The sequence below is a fragment of the Aedes albopictus genome, chromosome 1 (genome assembly GCF_035046485.1).
Source record: "Aedes albopictus strain Foshan chromosome 1, AalbF5, whole genome shotgun sequence".
NCBI classification, from domain to species: Eukaryota; Metazoa; Arthropoda; class Insecta; order Diptera; family Culicidae; genus Aedes; species Aedes albopictus.
This window is the reverse complement of record NC_085136.1, coordinates 74,005,815-74,024,789: the sequence shown is the minus strand read 5'-3', so window position 1 is coordinate 74,024,789 and position 18,975 is coordinate 74,005,815. Positions and strand designations below refer to the sequence as shown.

Sequence of the window (18,975 nt, the reverse complement as noted above, 5' to 3'; positions counted from 1 at the left end):
TTGTGCTTGAAGCATTTTCCTTTAGAGGTTCCTCAGGAAAATACTCTAGCAGTGTCACCGGAAGTGTCTCTAAGAGTTTGTAACCTGCTCCTCTGGCTTGATGGTTGTGGCGGGTAATCAATGCTCTCGCGTTAGGGGCTTCAACAGTGCTCCCAGCCACAGAAATCAATACAGAAGTTTTGGTTTGCTTTCTACCATGTCAAATCACCACACCAATCAACACTATCAACAGAACATACTCATCAGATCGATCGTTGTTAATTATCGATTGATCGCGCCGCATGCCTCAATGGATGCTCCGCTGGGCGCAAGCTGCTTACCAAAATTATTTATTCAACAACCGACCCTACATCACCCATAATAAAAGCACCTTCTTATTCCTTATAATACGCAACAAGTAGAATATTGCCATAAAGTACAAATAACCGGTATTAGGGACCCCAACAGTAATCCACTCATGCTCTGATAAGAGATTAATTTATCATTCGATGGTACGAAGGCCGAACCCTAATGAGTACTACACGATCGCACATCACTCACGAGCGCACAATGTCGACAATCAATAAATCTACGAAAACTCAATAGCCATCAGTTGTCGGTTCATCGTCAAACAGACTAGTTAGTGCGAAAGTTCAAGTGTTTTATCCACGCATCCAGCAGTCTGACCGATGTAAGTCAGACAGAGTAACCGGTGTAGTGTAGTGCCTCATTCCTAATGGGGTTTAATTGTTCTTCTAGAACGTAGCAACACAGTAGTAATGGCTAAACCTAAGCTTCCGATGTCTTGGCGAGAGTAAAATAGATCTTTGAGAGCGGTAAGAACTATGCTTCCACGAGGTTCTAACAATATGCCGAAATTGTGCTAAATGGTTCTACTAAAGTGCTTTATTGCCTGTAACAGGCCTTTCTTTTGTACCAGTGATATCCATGGTGGTGCTATGGATCGTGGGTGTTGTGGTGCGGATACGTCAATGGCGTGCTAAGCAGCGGGGTCGCTGGCACGGCGCCGGTAGGCTTCTTACCCCAATCTGTCCGGACAGGCCAGGTCTTTGCTGTCGCCGAGGGATACACTTCCACACTTCACTACAAACCAACACAACCCTAGATAAGGACAATTAGGCTAAGTCTTCAATAAATGCAAGTACTCACTCCATCCCAGTACTCACTATCATCCCATTATTATGTGAAACTTGAATTTCTTTATTGAATTGGTATGGCTCGTTAAGGTCAGCGATGGTTCCGCTTTTTCCTTGAACCTGATTCTTTGCTGCAAGTCAAGCATTTGGGTCGGGGGACCAATGCTCGCAGAAACCGTTCTATATTATCAAAAAATTGTCTCCATGTTTCATGCGCCCTCTGTAGGGAAGTGATAAGTTCCGTAAGAAATTCTGGATTTAAAAAGTGAATTTCTTTAGGAGTTCCACCATATTTTTTTGAGTTCCTCAAATTATTTTTCAAGGAGATCCACTGGAAATTCCTCTAGGAGTTCCTGTGAGAGTTTCACTGATCCTCCTCCGCTAATATCCAACTATTGTAGTAGGAGAGTCATCTTGAATTCCACCAGCAAATCTACCGTGAGTTCCTCCAGAGGATCCAATGGGAATTTCTCTAAGACTTCCACAGAGAATTCCTATCCTATAGGGAGTTCCACCGGAGATTACAGAAGGAATTACAGCAGGAATCTCTCAAGGAGTTCCCCAGGGATTCGTCTAGGAGTTCCAAAGAAAATTTCGCTATGTCCACGGGGAAGTTCAGCAGGAATTCTTGTGGGAATTGTACCGGGAATTTTTCTCCACCCAACATTTCTCCAAAAAATCCTCTAGGAGTTTCGAAGGGAATTGCTCCAAGAATTATTGATGGGGTTGTCCATAAACCACGTGGTCATATTTTGGGAGATTCCGACACCCCCCCCCCCCCCCGCGTGGTCTCTCGTTCATATAAAAAAAATGTATGAACCGTGGTCCTTGACCGACCCCTACCACCCTTCCCCCCCCCATATCCACGTGATTTATGGATTTCTGGCCCCAAACGATTTCTCCTAGTGTTCCTCAGGAGAATATAAAAGTTTCAATAGGAATTCTTCTAAAAATCCCACCAGAACCCCAGCAGAAATCCCCCTAGCAGTTCTTTTGATTTTTTTCCAGAGCTGCAACGACAATTTCTCTAGAAGTTCAACCGTGAATTCTTTCAGATGTACCACCGCAAATTCCCACAGTACTGCCTAGCATTTACCTAGGAGATCTACCGCAGTTTATGGTGGGAACTCCCACCGGTAACTTTTCTAAAAGTTTCACCAGAAATTCCTCTCAAAATTGCACAAAATATTGCTCTTTCAGGAAGTTCTACTGGGACTTCCTCCATTACATTCCTCGGGAAGTGCTACAGGAGTACCATTGGAAATTTTTCTAGGAGTTATACTCAAATTTCTCTAAGTGTTCCATCGTAGATACGTTTAGAAGTTTAAATTTTTCTAGGAGTTGCATCGAAAGTCTTCTAGGAGTTTCCCTGTGAACCTGTAAAAGCTCCGTTGCACAGATGCTTCGTGAATTCCTCTAAGAGATCCTTCGACAACTCCTTCAGAGCTACGACGGTAAATTCCTACAGGGAGTTCCTGCCGATTTTTTTTTCTCTAGGATTCTACCAGGAATTCCTCAAGGACTTCCACAGGAACCCTCTTAGAAATTCCACCGCGAACTCTTCTAGGGTTTCTACCGAGAATCTCTCTATCAGAAATTCCTTCAGTGGATCTTCGGAATCTCGTTCAGTAGTTCCTCAGGAATTTTCTACACGCGATCGTCCTGAAATTACTTCAAGAGTTCCTCAGGACATTGTTTTCATAAATTTTCCAGCAGTTTAGAGATTTCCTATGGAAGACCGACCTGGAATACCTTTAACCCTCCAAGGCCCAAAAAGGAAACAGTCTCTAATCGTAAATGACCATTAGGGTGGCCCAATTTTATATGAAAAAAATAAAATTTGAAAAAAAAACAAAAAGTTTGGGAAAGTCTTATCTACTGAATCAGTTGGTTTGGACTCCCAGAAGATACGCTCAAAATTTGAGCGAAATCGATAAAGTCTAAGGGGGCGCTCAATGAGCTTGAAGTTTGGATGGGAAAACTTGTTCAAATGTATTCAGAAATTTTTGCCGCTAAGTGGCGCTACAATCGTTCAATTAATAAAACCTTTGATATTTTTGTAGGTGTTTTAGCACAATTTTCATGAATTGGTCACTTCTAGGGATGTTTCAGATACCCCAATGGTCCATCCAATAGTTACTTTGACTTACAAACCAGTCGAAACAATGATTTCATCCTTGGGACTTTCATACAAAAAAAAAAGCGTTATTGAGAAGGGAGAGGATCGAAACATATCGACAAAACCGGCAGAAACCGTCGCACTCTAACACATTTTGTTATGAATTTACTACTTTTACGAATATTCCGGATAAACCAAATGTTCATCCAGTGGCCACTTTAATTTATAAATCAGTCGCAACATTGGCATTGGTTGCAACCATAGATTGCTAGAACAACTGAATTCGAAAAAATCGCGATGATCTGGAACAATTTTCATGAATTGGCTATTTTTACGGATGTTTCGGATACCTCAAAGACCCATCCAGTGGCTACTCTGAGTTACAAACTTACTTACTGATTACTTATTTGGTTGCAAAGTTATAGCTTGCCTAAGTTAGGGTCTCTGAAGCGGCATTTTTCAGTTGAGGCAGATTCCCGGTGGCCACAGTGAACGAATTCGGATGTCTCCGGTGGTTTTCAAAACAAGACATGTGCCCCTTTTATTTGAGACAAAGAGATCCAATATCGGACAAGCGACTGATTTTTGCGAGCTGTCCAAATTTTGGGGTAAAAAATGACCTCAGGATCATATTTGTAACTTTTTTTGGGAACTAAGGAAGGCCAAAAATAAAAATATTGAAAAATTCAGAATTTTTATAGAAAAAAATGTTTTTTTAAGAATTTTCATTAAAATTGAACATTTTGCCGTGACGCAACAACTTTTTTTTATTAGAAAATCAGAATGTTCTAAAAAATGCTTAAAATATATGGATGGAATTACTGGAGAAATCACCAGAAGTAAATGATACTTATTACGCATACATTTGATTTTTATCACTATTTAACTAAATGCTGCACCTCATATAAAAGTCCAGATTTTGTTTACATTTGTTAGATACGATGTTTGGAGAAGTTATGCTTGATGTTCTGGTTAAGTTTGTGAGTGAACGTGAGGATCAAAATATGCGATTTTTATTATCAATGTTGGACGAACTCTTCGCTGCCTGGCAAACTCTCTCACTCGGAAATGTTGAGGATGTGTGCTGCTGCGATTTTAGAGGGGAAGTTTCTACACCAAGTAGAATGTAATATTTTGCCAGTGGACCACGCTCATCCATCCGTTCGGCGATTATCGAAACTAGTGAAGTTAGTTTTGTGAATATTGTTGCGAAGAGCAGTCGCTTGGGGCGAGTGGCAGTGACAACAAACAGGTTAGTGGATTCAGCCGATTGTGGATGGTGTTTGGTAGCAGGCGATCCCATCAGCAGCAATAATAATCTTTGGTTATTATGGATTAGCGCATAGTTTCTCATGCTTCGTTTTGTGATCCCTCAACCGCGTGCAGGCACGCTTAAACTGTTCTTCGTAAAGCGGAGTGACGACAGACAGGGGAAGAGTCGGGAGAGCCCAATTTGGAAAACGATGGACTATGTGCTTGACGCGTGTTCACAGTTGATCAGCAGTAGTAACGACGAAGTAGTAAATCCATTCACCTAGATTTGTATGACGAAAAGTGTGTTAATTCAATCGTCTAGAAATGAAAAGATTTTCCCGAAATCATGTTATGTAGGCATATCGTGCTGGACATAATTGTGCATTTGCTTAATGCATTAATGTGATGATTGTTCTGAAGCCAGCCTGTGCACAGAAAAAGGAGCAGCTTTGTGAATTGAAGGTAAAGAGGTGCCTAGTATATGCAATTTCTGTAAAGAAACGTCCATTTTCAATCACGTTTCTCTCCCATGTCACAGTACTTGTATAGGCCTCTGAAATTTTGGTTGGGTCGTCACACTTTGATGAATCCCTTCTCTTCTCAAAGCGTGACGTAACTTATGGACGTTCATTAATGGAGGGTGGGGTGATTTACCCTTAAAACTCTGCCGATGGTACGGGCTGGAATGTGCTGAAATATTATAGTATTGGGAATATACAAGGCACAGCAAATTGGTTCACGTTATCCTATCCCCAACACTCTACATAATCAATTCGTAATGATGTCATCGATATATGTATTTAAATTTAGAGCTATACAAAGTATTCTACACACTGTCAATCGTTCCAGATGAAACCTTTAAGGAAAGCAGTATAGAAGTGGTGCTATTCTTCTATCGGATAATATTGAAACCTGTTTTATTTTTATTCTTTGCCTTTCTGCCCGTTTTTACTGCCCACTGTGGGTGCGTTCACAAAAACCCCCGATATCAGGTCAGCTCACGAAAAACCGATATCAAGCCAAAACTCGAAATACCCAACATATTTCCAAAAAGATGGCACTGAAATGAGCCACTAACTCAACATTCGTACTAATACTCTTCGTCGGTATCGACTAAGTATAAATTAATTATAAATGAAGGAATGTACCCACATGAAGTTCATAGGGGAAGCATTGTACATTTAAACCGACGAATGTCGGGAATCAAAAGCCTAGCCAGCTTTTCGGAATGGAGAGGAGGTGTGGCGAGCACCCATTAGCTAATTTATACCTACTAGCTCTTTTATAACTAAATGCAACATGATGAAATTGACAGCTAGTACAATATAAAATACTCTTCAACATAATTTAAGTAGACGTCAAACACTGCTTGCAATATGCAGAATAAAACAAAGTTTTTTTTTTAAAGTTGCAACACTGCTGAACTGTAAATAAAAATCTGAATATATAATTCATTACAATTGGAATGGTGTTCTTTAGACCTGTCCAGCTCTGATTCTCGAGTCCACCTCCATATTTTGATTGGCATCTTAAAAGAAGTAACGGGTCAAAGGTTCAGTCAAATCCATTAAAATGAAGACGTATATCGAATCAATTGACCTTACAGTTGAGGTCGACATACGTATTTGTCAAAGGATGAAAATTCTTAGTGGAATTCAAAGGAATTATCGTGATTCCCTGGAAAAATCCTCTCAGTTTAATACTGTGGAAGTGCTCATGATACACTTCTGAACAACTTTGCCGAAGATGACACTTTTCTATATGCTTCAGATCACGAGATAAAGAAGTCTAACACTTTACTTGAAAACTAACGCCACCTAGCGGTAAAATTGCCAACTAATTGGTGAATAATAAGAATGATCTTGTCCTGCTGAAGCACTTTGGCGAAGGCGACACATTTTTTATTTTGTTTTTTTTTGTTTAGAGAGACTTTTCCGTTCTCGGCATTCGTCTCTTAATGGCGACACATTTCTATATGCTTTCGATCCCGAGATAGAGAAGTCTTAAATTTTGCTTGAAACCTAGTGCCAGCTAGCTATGAAATCACCAACTAATTGGTGAACAACCAGAATGTTTTTTTTCATTCTGAACAACTTTGTCGAAGACGACACATTCGCGAATAGGGCGTAACTCACAAAGCAATAACAATGCGAAAACAACAACCGAGTTTTGATGATAGAATTTTAATTCCGTTTTAGAAGTAATTCAGAGTAATTCAACATGGACAAGCTCGGGCCCATATAGCCGAGGCGGTAAACGCACGGGTATTCAGCATGACCATGCTGAGGGTGACGGGTTCGATTCCCGGTCGGTCCAGGATCTTTTCGTAAAGGAAATTTCCTTGACTTCCTTGGGCATAGAGTATCTTCGTGCCTGCCACACGATATACACATGCAAAATGGTCATTGGCAGAGGAAGCTCTCAGTTAATAACTGTGGAAGTGCTCATAGAACACTAAGCTGAGAAGCAGGCTTTGTCCCAGTGAGGACGTTACGCCAAGAAGAGGAGAGGAGAGAGGAGGAAGCTCAAATGACACAGTTCTGACACATTTTCTTAATTTTCTAAGAATACAGTACAAATGTGGTAATTTTTGCACTAAAAATTGCATTTATTTTATTACGCCCGAATCGACACCCGAAAATGCTAAATACACCCAATATTATGCGCCTTGAATCGATATCAATTCCAGAATCGCCTTGTTTTTGATTTTGACAGAATTACTTCATTTACTTCCGCCCTGTTTAAGGCGAAACTGGAAGCATTTTCTCATTTTTTCGGTTTTTGATTTTTTATTAAATAACGAAGCAATATTTTCAAAATCGGTTTTCGTGCACATGTAGAGTATGGATCAAAGTATCTTCTGAATTTTTTTGAGGTGGAAAATGTTTTCCATTTTTGCAGAAACCATTTTTATGTGAAATTTTGTTCAAAAATGGTTTCTGCAAAAACGAAAAACATTTTCCACTACAAAAAAAAATCAGAAGATACCTTGATCCATACTCTACATGTGCACGAAACCCGATTTTGAAAATATTGCTTCGTTATTTAATAAAAAATCAAAAACCAAAAAGTGAGGAAATGCTTCCAGTTTCGCCTTAAGTTTTGATTTCAGTTTCGCGTTTTACTTTCGTAAACAAAACACCAGGAATGGAAGTCGTAATTCTTATTTTTGTTTCGTGCGACATAGAATGAAATTACGCCTTCCACTCAATCCGTGATTTTCAATAGTTAGAAAAGTGATATCAATGAAATTTGTAAGTATTTAGTAGGAAAATCTAGCACTTTTTCACTGCTTTGAACACTTCCATTGTGTTCATTTTGTCAGTTACGACCTTTTCGCGAATGACTCCGGATTTCTATCTGCTTTCGATTCCGAGACAGAGAAGTCTAAAACTTTATTTTATAACTAGCGTCACCTAGCGGTGAGATCAACAACTAATTGGTGAATCACCAGAACAACCTTGTCCTTCTGAACAACCTTGTCGAAGATAACACGTTTCTATCTGCTTTCGATCCCGAGATAGAGAAGTCTAATGATGGAGTTTATTTGAGAGTTTCTGATAAAAATCTTTATGCAAGTGATATTTATTGTTCAATCTAGTGGAAGTTTGTTATACACGTTTTTATGTTTCTTTAAACATTCCATCGAGAATCTTTCGTTCATCTCTGAGTTTTTCTTGGTAAGTATCAATTTGACCAAATTTAACCAAAATGACATCCTATATTCGATGATGATTTTCAACAAGAAATCTGTCAAAGTTTCTTTCGCAAATTTGCTCAAATTTTGTTATGATTTTCTCAAAAATTCGACCAGTTTTCCATCTGGGCATTATCAAAAGGTTGAAATAAAAACATAAGTAGGACAAAAGGTTGAAATGACAAGTGATCAAAAGGTCGAATGAAAAAAAAAACGACCGAAAATCATTTTAAATCCTTTTTATCGTACCTTTCTTACTTTACGTCATCTGCATCTTTTCAACTTCGACAAAATTTCCCGTCCGGAACGGAAATTGATCTTTTAGTTGGGGCTTTGTATAATAGTTCACCTGTAGTTTATTGTAGAACATCTAATTCTTTTGACCAACGGCAGCTCTTTGGAGTAATGTGTCATAATTACGGCTGTAGGCTGTTTCCTACTGTTTCCCATATAATTTGTCGCTATGGAAAACTGGAAAATCGATTGGTTTGAACTAGAGTTTTAATGTGTTTACAGTTTATTTCTCTGCGTGTTCGAGAGTTTGAGCTTTCAACCTTCTTCCTTTCGAAGTTTTGTCCTAGTTTTTTTTATTACAACCTTTCGACCTTTTGTCCTAGTTCTATTTTCATTTCGACCTTTTGACCGCTTGTTGTTTCGACCTATGGTTTTAGCTATTTTTTTATCTCGACTTTTTGACCTTTCTACCTTCTGACCCTTCGACCTTTTGTCCTTTCGACCGCTAGATCTTCGATCTTTTGTCTTAGTTATTTTTTATTTCGTCCTTTCAACCTTTCGACCACCTGTATTTTCGTCCTTTTGTCTTGGTCGATCTTTCGACCTTTTGGCCCTTCGACCTTCTGCCCTTTCGACTTTTTGACCCTTCGACGTTCTGTCCTTTCGACCTTTTGACCGTTGACCTTTTGGACTCTAAACATGGCGACCAGAATATGCTGGTCTAGTCCAAGAGGGGGGCTCTAAATTCAAGATGGCGGCTGTTCAATGGTGTTTTAGGCTAATAAATCATTCAATACGGGTATATTTGATATAGGGAGGATTTCCGGAGTTTGAAAATAGCAACCAGAACAACTAATATGGCGGTCCAATATCCAAGATGGCAACTGTTTAATGGAGTTTTAAGCTTTGAAACAATTCGATATGGTTAGACGTGGTATGGCGAAGAAGTATGGAGTCCAATAATGGCGACCAGAATTTCCAAGATGGCGGATCGAATCCAAAATGGCGGCTGAAAATTAAAAATTGCGTTTTTTTTTTCTTAAGAATTTAAGGCCCAAACATCAAAAGCTAGATAAACGATATGATTTCTGGTGCCATGAAATAGATTCATGTTGAAATGGGTTTTCGAAGGCACGAGAAAAGCGCCATCACCGCTAGGTGATTCATTCGCCCTTAAGCAAAAAACTTTTTCATTCTTTTAAGTCTTTTCCAAATTGTTGCCAAATTTGTTTGACAAATTCTTCCGTAACTTTTTTTTTTTGAGAATTTCAACAACGATTTCTTTGAACATTTTTCCTCCAATTTATCGAGAGTTCTTTCCGTAATTCTTTTAGAAATATCAGAAACCTTTTCGGAAACTCACCTCGAATTATCCGGAACTACCTAATCTCTATAAGATCACTGCAGGAGAAATTCCTGTGCAGGAACTCTTAGAAGCACGCTCCTGCAGCATCTTCTTGGGCCTAGAGGAACTCTCCTGTTCCACTAATACTTGTGCATCAATGAATCATACTGGCGGCAACGTTTCTGAAAGAATTCTCGAAAGATCATTTACGGAGTATTACTCCTGGAATATATAGGAGGAAGCTCAGAAGAACACTTCCGAAGGAATACACTTTCGGAGTTACCCGTAAAGAAAAGAATTCCCTGTAAAACTACTACACACATTCCCACTGAAACATCTACAGGAATTCCCAATGGAACCCCTACAGAAGTAGCAAGCGGACCTTTAAAAGGAATATCCGATGGAACTCCGGGATGAATTTCCGGTGAAACTCCTAAAGCATGTCCTAGTGAATCTCCCCTAGAGCATTAATAAACATCTTGAAGGCATTACTGATTAAACTTGGAGAGAAATTGGCAATGGAACTCCCAGAGATACTCCTGGAAGGATTTTCGAAGAAACTTTTGGAGGAATTCTTGGAGCAAATCTCTAAATATCTCCTGGAGAAATTCTCGAAGTAACTGTTGAAGAATTTTCCGGAGGAACTCCTGGGATATTTCGTGTTGCTACTGCTATAGGAATTTCCCGAAAGAAATGCAACACAACTCCCAGAGAGGCTCCTGGAAAAATTTCCGGAGATACTCCTGAAGAAATTCGTAGAGCAATTCTCAGAGTAACTCCTTGGACAATTTCCGGAGGAACTCCTGGAGGAATGCCCGGTGGATTACTTGATGGAATTGCTGGAAGAACTCCTGGAGCAATTAACGGGGGAATTTCTGGGTTTATTTCCAGAGGAACTCATGGAAGAATTGCCGGTGGAATTCATGGAAAACATTTTGAAGTAATTGTTTCAAGGCATTTCCAGAAGAAACCCTAGAGCAATTAATTGAGGTACACGTGGAGAAATTTTCAAAGGAACTCCTGGAAGAACGTCCGGGGGAACTCCTTGTAGAATTTGAGTTGGAACTTGTTTAAGAATTCCCGGAAAAACTACTAGAAAAATTTTCGTAGAAATTCTCACATAAATTTCCGAAGAAACTCCAGGAGAAATTCCCGAAGGAACTCCTGGAGGAATTCCTAGAGGAACTCCTAGAAAGTCCTGAAGGAACTCCTGGAGGAATGCTTGGAAAAAATCCTGGAGGGCATTCCGAAGGAATTCTCGGAGGAACTCCTGGCGGAGTTTTCGAAGTAACTCTTGAATGAATTGCTAAAATACCTCCTGAAGGAATTCTCGGAGAAACTCCTAGAAGATTTACTGGAGGAACTACATACCGGAGGAATTCCCAGAAGAGCTCCCGGAGGAAATCTCGGATGAAATTCCGGAAGAATTCTCGGAAAAATTCCCAGTGGTACTCACGGAGGAATACGCGTAGCAACTACAATGTGAATTCCCAGAAAAAAAAAAGCATAGAAAAATTTCCGAAGGAACTCCTGAAGCAACTCTCTAAGGAATTCCTGGAGCAATTCCCGGAGGAACTCCTGGAGTGATTCCCGGAGGAACTCCTGAAGCAATTCACGGAGGAACTCCTGGAGCAAACTTCGGAGGAACTCTTGGAGTAAATTGCAGAGGAACTCTTGGAGCATTTCCCGAGGTATACCTGTAGCCATTCCCGGAGAAACTCCTAGTGCAATTCCTGGAGGAACTTTTAGAGGTGTTACCGGGGGAATTTCTGGAGCAATTCCCAGAGGAACTTTAGGGGCAAACTACGAAGGAGCTCTTGGAGCAATTCCCAGAGGATTTTTTTGAGAAAATTCCGGAGAAACTCCTGGATCAATTCCCGAGGAAAATCCTGAAGCGACCCTCAGAGGAACTCCTAGAGCAGTCCCCGAAGGAAATCCAGGAGCAATTTCCAGAAGAACTCCTGGGGAAATTTCTGGAGAAACTCCTGGAGCAGTTCCGGGAAGAACTGTTGAAGCAATTTCCGGAGGAACTCCAGCATTAATTCTCTATGAAACTTCTGCAACAATTCCTGGAGGAAATCATGGAGAAATGCCCGGTAGAACTGTTGGAGGTATTTCCGGAAAAACTCCTGGAGCAATTCCCGGAGGGACTCCTGTGCCTAACTTCGAAGCAACCGGAGGAGCTTCTAGAGCAATTCCCAAAGGAACTCCTGGAGCAATTCTCAGAGCAAATCCTGGAGCAATTCCCGAAGGAACTCCTAGAGCATTTTCCAGGAGAATTCCTGGAGCAATTCCCCGAGACACTCCTGGAGGAACTTCCAAAAAAACTTCTAGAGAAATCCCGGAGGAACTCTCGGAAAAATTCTCAGAGGAACTCACGGAGGAATTCCGCGTAGCAACTAGAATATGAATTCCCAGAAAAAAAAAATACAGAAAAATTTCCGAAGGAACTCCTGAAGCAATTCTCAGAGGACCTCCTAATGCAACTCTCGGAGGAATTCCTGGAGCAATTCCCAGAGGAACCTGAAGCAATTCACGGAAGAACTCCTGGAGCAAACATAGGAGGAACTCCTGAACTTAGGAGGAACTCTTGGGGCATTGCCCGAGGAATACCTGTAACAATTCCCGGGAAAGTTCCTAGTGCAATTGCTGGAGGAACTTTGAGAGGTGTTATCGGAGGATCTCCTAGAGCAATTCCCAGAGGAACTTTTGGAGCAAACTACGGACGAGCTCTTGGAGCAATTCACAGAGGAATTTCTGGAGAAAATTCCGGAGAAACTCCTGGAGCAATTCTCGAGGTAAATCCTGAAGCGATTACCAGAGGAACTTCTGGAGCAATCCCCGAAAGAAATCCAGGAGCAATTTACAGAAGAACTCCTGGAGCATTTTTCAGAGATTCTTCTGGAGTCGCTCACGGAAGAACGCTTGGAGAAATTTCCGGAGGAACTTCCGCATTAATTCTCAAAGGAACTTCTGCAACAATTCCTGGAGGAACTCCTGGAGCGATTCCCGATAGAACTGTTTGAGGTATTTCCGGAGAAACTCCTGGAGCAATTCCCGGAGGGACTCCTGTGCCTAACTTTGAAGCAACTCCTGGAGCAGTTCTCGAAGGAGCTTCTAGAGCAATTCCCAAAGGAACTCATGGAGCAATTGCCGGAGCAAATCCTGGAGCAATTCCCGAAGCAACTCCCAGTGCATTTTTCAGGGGAACTCCTGGAGCAATTCCCCGAGATACTTCTGGAGGAGTTTTCAAAAAACATCTAGAGAAATTCCGGAGGAACTCCTGGACGATCTCCCGGAGGATCTTCCGGAGAAATTTCCGGAGAACTTCTAGAAAAATTAACTGTTGAACTTCTAGAAAAGTTTCCAGTCAAATTCCTAGAGAAATTCCCGTTGGAAATCATTGTGGCATTTGCAACGAATCTTCTCAATGAGTTCGTAGTGTAGAATTCTCGATGGAATTCCTGGAGGACTTCACAATGAAGCTTCCAGTGTAACTCTTGGAAGAATCCCTTACGAAACTCCTGGAAGAATCCTCCAAAGAGCTGCGCCCAAACATCTATCTTTTGGCTTTGCTTCCGGAATCGCTAGCGTTTTCTTGAACCTCGTGAACATTAGCATACACCCGGAACTGATAGTTTTCTCCGGAATCCGTAGATTATTTCCGTAACCATTAGTTATCTTCAGGAACTCCGATATATTCGTGAATCCAATTTATTTCAGAAGACAAATTCTTCCGCTTTTAAGATATCATTGACTACACATGCGGAATTTAGAATTTAAAACGAGCGCCGGTGAAACTAAGCAAAGTTTGGTCTATTTTTAGCGTTCCAAATTTTTAGAACTGTCATAAATTTGGACCAAAACAAACTTAGATATAACACTTAACTTTGGAATTTTGTCAGAGTTCCGTCAAACAGTTTGGATTTTGGGTGCATGATAGTTGATTATTCACGAGTTGAGAAGTCCGCAACAAATTTGACATCTGTTTTGCCAACAACATAAATTATCGTGATCATGTCTTTATCTGTTACCAGTTGGGATCTTTGGGATAAAGAGTTATCGCGATGCTTTCTTTGTTGCTTGTTTTGTGCTTCTTCCGTCTGACAATTCACTTCTCCGCATCTAACAAAATTATGAATATAACCAACCAGGCCAACCTAACCATTTTTTTTTATCAATTTCAGATACAAAATGGCACACCCAAAGCAGGATGTTTTAAATCCGGAATCTCCAAGAATTGTAACAAACGAAAGTAGCATTAAATCCGGCGAAACTCATGGCGAAATGTACCGAAAGCAACTAGCTCAAGTTCTGATGCTTAGGCTAGCACGAGAAGGAAAAGGTTTTCGCTTGGCTTACGAACTGACACCCGCGGATAAGTTTGACGACATGGTACTGTACGATAAGACAGCCAAGCAATGGATTTTCCTACAATCAAAACATGTCGACGGCAAAGAATCAAAGATGGATCTCAATGGATTGGTCCCAAAAACAGATCAGGAGGAAGGAGATTTCAGTTTGTACAAATATTTCTGCTCCTACCTAAAAGTTCGTAACAAATTCGAAGGCAGAACAAATTTCGTGCTGTTCACCAACAAGAAACTAGATGAAATATTAAAGACCGCAGAAAATTGCTTTGCAATCAAGGATCGAGATGTAGCCGAATATCTTCGCTTTTCGACAGAAGGAGCAACACACAAAGTTATTACCCCGAATGAATCGACAATTCGATCAATCGTGGAATACGCCAACAAAGATTTTTATTTCCTGAAGGACGCTATCAAGGAACTTTTCGACAAAGGTATCATTGCAGAAGAAGTGCAAAAATATCAAGCATTTTTGATTGACATTTTGATGGAATCGGAAAACGGTGAGATAGGATTTAAAGATACCTTCAACGACTCACTGATTATTATTGCTGAATTGTATAGAAAGCTTGAACCAGATCTACACAATTTCAACCCTGTTGATAAACCACCAGAAATCGACTTGAAAGAAGCGGGATATCAGTCATCGGATAACCTGTCAGTAGAAGGCCAGGATTTTGAGCACCTGGTGGACGCTATCAAAAGTCTTTTTCGGAACGGAATTGTTTCTGATTATTTTAATAAGTACGAGAATCTACTTGCTTATATTCTTATAAAAACAAGGAATGATCAGCTAGCATTCAAAGAAACATTTAATAGCGATGTAGTCAGTAAAGCTGAATTATATAGAATGTTGAAGGCTGAACTGAGTGACATGAATAAGAAGGTTACAACGACGCAGAAACTGTTCGTTGGAAATTCACGGAACGAACACCATCCAGTATTATTGTATGCGGAGGAATCTGATGTGAGGCAATTCTTTGCCCTACTCACACTATCAGCACAACAACCAGATGAATTGGAACCCTTCATCACCGACGAACTGTGCGCTTGGATGCGAATGTGGCTACGACCTGACGTTTTAGGTAAACTAACCGAAGACGACGAAAAAAATGCGGTGAAAGATTTGGATGGTTATTTCGACGAAATGCTGAAACGCGAGCAAGGTAATTCCAAACCATACCTGGATGAACAATTTGTCGCGCAGTTTTATGACAGGTTTAGATCAAAAATAATTGAACTGCATCCGGAACTGAATGATACGAATCAGATATATATTAACAGGGTACTTTTTCATCATACTGATGAATCACAATCCGTGCAAGCTTCTATCGTTGATGCCACCCTGAAGTCTGAAGTGGATTCTAGTTTAAGGACATGGGCTGCTTTCGATTGCGATACTTCGGAATATGAATTTGAAATGTATGAAGCACTCACTAACAGAGTCTACGAGAAGATGACTGATAGTCAGTTTGCAGCGGATCTGAATGTCAAGTTGTCAAATTTTCGGTGTTTAATTTTGACGGCGGACCCGGGGATGGGTAAATCTGCACTTCTTCAGTACGTTGCCCTTGAGCATCAAAAACTCAAACCGGGCGCAGTTTTCTTATTTTACTTGAATAGACTACAAGACTCTGAGAGTAAGCCAGGATGTGCAAAAGTTTTGGGCAACCTCAGCTCTGCGTTGTCTAAAAAGAATTTGTTGTTTTTGGAAAAGGTTTTGCAAGGTACCGCTGATGATCACATTACAATGCTGTTTGATGGGTACGATGAAGTACGCGAGAAAAATAGGAAAAAGATAAATAAAATGTTCAAAAAATTGTTGAAATCAAAACGTATACAACTTATTATAAGTGTCAGAAATTATAAAATACGAGCCATGCAGCGATTTTTTAAGAAACATAAGGTTAATGTTGGATTCTTTTCATTGGAGCCATTCAACAGTAAAAATATAACAGAATATCTGGCAAAATCTTGGATGCATAGCGAAAACTGCAACACTCCTAAATTTATTTCGTTTTCCAAATTTTTGGTTGAGAAATTTTATAGCTTATGCAGAGTTCCATTGATGGTGAAAATGATGGCAAAAATATACAAACAGCGATTTGAGCGATTCATCGAAACTAATATGGCCGATGAGAAAGCTGAGTTAAGCTGTTTAGAAAAAGAAATTCCAGACATTGTGCACATTTATGAAAAGTTCATAGAAAAATGTTTACAGGTAGCTGTAGATGATGCCCTCGATGGCATGGGGTCTGTCGATTCGAACAAACAAATTTTTGATGGGTTTTATCTCGATCACCAACTGCAGGCAATTGGTTTTCTTGATGTTTATGACCTTGAGTTTGTCTTCAAAAACCCAAAATACATGACAAAACGGGCTGAGTATTCCAATTGTCACCTAATCCAGTTTGAAAATTCCATTCTTCGGAAATTCGTTGACGGTAAAGCTCTGTTCTCTCATCACTCGTATGCTGAGTATTTTGTTGCAACCTTTCTGTGGGGCGATTTCGTTTACTTGAAACACATTGTCAAACATGTTCTGCATTGCTCTACAGAGATAAGAAAGTTTTTTATCAAAATAATTGAAAATAATTTCATCTTGTTCAAATCAGAAATTGCTCAAGAAATGTCTTTTGTATCAAAAGATGTAGTTTTCTGGGCTTGTGAATGTAATGCAGTGGAGTTGTTGAAATATTCGCTTTCAAAAAAGTTTTATCTTAAGCCAAAAAAGACCAAAATGCTCCACGTTGCCATCGAAAATGGCAGCGACAAAATATGTTCCTATTTATTCGACGAGCGTAAAGTGCACCCCGATATTAAGGATGATGATGGAAAAGCTTCTCTACATTTGGCCGTAATACACGGACACAGAAATTTAGTACAGTTACTGCTAAGGCGAGGAGTCGACATAAATGTTAGAAGCACAGATGGATGGTCAGCACTTCATTATGCAGTCCAGCATAAACGAGTTGCTATATCCAAATTATTGATCGATAAAGGCATTGATGTAAACGCCCGAGACAAACACAAATGGAATGCACTCCATATTGCCTGTGATAATGGTGATGCTGATTTGGCAAATATGTTGAAACAAAAAGGGGCACAGCTCGATGCTAAAACAATTGAAGACAAAACAGCCCTTGACTTAGCTGCGTTAAAGGGCTACACAGAAATTGTTAAAATTTTAATTGAAAATATGGAAAAGTGTAGTATGGTGTGCACTGCATATCAGATTGCTGCTCGCAGTGGCCACCACACTGTACTGAAAGCACTGGAAAGCAAATTTCCGAAACTTGCTGATGATGTGGATATTGTTGAAATGCCAATTCACATTGCAGCTCGGAAAGGTCTATTGAAAAAACTGGAAAAATTGATAAACGGCGGTTCTAACGTAAATGCGTTGACTAAGGCAAAGCTCACACCTTTACACCTAAGTGCATCTGCAGGGCACCGATCGGCCATTAAACTGCTGCTTGATAAAGGTGCAAACATAAACGCTGTTAATGGAGATAATGTAACGCCGCTCTACTTGGCATGTCAAAATGGCCACAAAAACGTTGTGAAAATTTTGATTAGAAAAGGCGCCAACGTTAACATAACGACTCACGCTAAAAGGACAGCGCTTCATGCATGTGCTGCCAAAGGAAATCGCGCTATTGTAAAAATACTGCTTGATAAAGGTGTAAACGTAAACGCTGTTGACAAAAACAACGTCACGGCGCTTGGTCTGGCATCCCAAAATGGCCACAAGAAAGTTGTAAAGACTTTGAAAAGACAACAACGTCGAAAAGACAAAACGTCAAAGGGACAAAAAGTCAAAAGGACAAAAAGCCGGAAAGTGAAAAAAATATTTCCACTTTAGAATGAAAAAGTCATTTGCGAATGAATCGCGAAATTTAAAGCCTCTGTAATAAATACAAAAACCCAAATTAACCATCGAGCAGTCGCGTCTTTGACTATTTTCAGTGACGCCGCGCTCACGCGGCACATGCGTGCATTTTTCATGGTGCGTGTAGTCAGTACACGACGCGACCGCTCCCGGTTTATTTCACCTAGCGGTGATGGCGCTTTTCTCGTGCTTTCGAAAACTCATTTCAACAAAACTCAAGTGACATGTTGATGAATATCGCACTTGCATAGGTTAACAAGAATCTATTTCATAGCACCAGAAATCATATCGTTTATCTGTTTTTTTGATGTTTGATCCTTAACCTCTTACAAAAAAGCCGCAATTTTGAATTTTGAGGATTTTAGTCCGCCATTTTGGAAATTCTGGTCGCCATTTTCGGGCTCCAGACTTCTTTCCCATACCAAATATACCCAAATCGCATGGTTTTTGTTCCTAAAACTCCAGAGCAGGATTCTCCTGGAATACCGAGTAGGATTCGCCTGGAATCCTAGCAGGATTCTGCAAGAATCCTGAGAAAAATTCTCCAAGAATCCTGAGCAGGATTCTCCAAGAATCCTGAGCAGGATTCTCCAAGAATCCTGAGCAGGATTCTCCAAGAATCATGAGCAGGATTCTCCAAGAATCATGAGCAAGATTTGCCAAGAATCATGAGCAGGATTTGCTAAGAATCCTGAACAGGATTCTCCAAGAATCCTGAGCAGGATTCTACAAGAATCCTGAGCAGGATTCTCCACGAATCCTGAGCAGGATTCTCCACGAATCCTGAGCAGGATTCTCCACGAATCCTGAGCAGGATTCTCCACGAATCCTGAGCAGGATTCTCCACGAATCCTGAGCAGGATTCTCCACAAATCCTGAGCAGGATTCTCCACGAATCCTGAGCAGGATTCTCCACGAATCCTGAGCA

The 18,975-nt window shown here is 40.4% G+C and overlaps 1 protein-coding gene across 1 annotated transcript; it reads left to right on the top strand.

Annotated features, from left to right (window-relative positions):
* The first annotated feature begins 4,356 nt into the window (after positions 1–4,356).
* On the top strand, positions 4,357–18,654 carry LOC115267411 (uncharacterized). Its single transcript, XM_029874391.2, has 2 exons — positions 4,357–4,507; positions 13,973–18,654. Exon 2 carries the CDS (start codon positions 13,980–13,982, stop codon positions 18,018–18,020), a length of 4,041 nt encoding a protein of 1,346 aa, XP_029730251.2. The 5' UTR covers positions 4,357–4,507; positions 13,973–13,979; the 3' UTR covers positions 18,021–18,654.
* The last annotated feature ends 321 nt before the right edge of the window (positions 18,655–18,975 follow it).

Bases quoted from the DNA above. Each gene is read 5' to 3' on its own strand.
- LOC115267411 (XM_029874391.2), top strand. From the start codon at position 13,980: ATGGCACACCCAAAGCAGGATGTTTTAAATCCGGAATCTCCAAGAATT.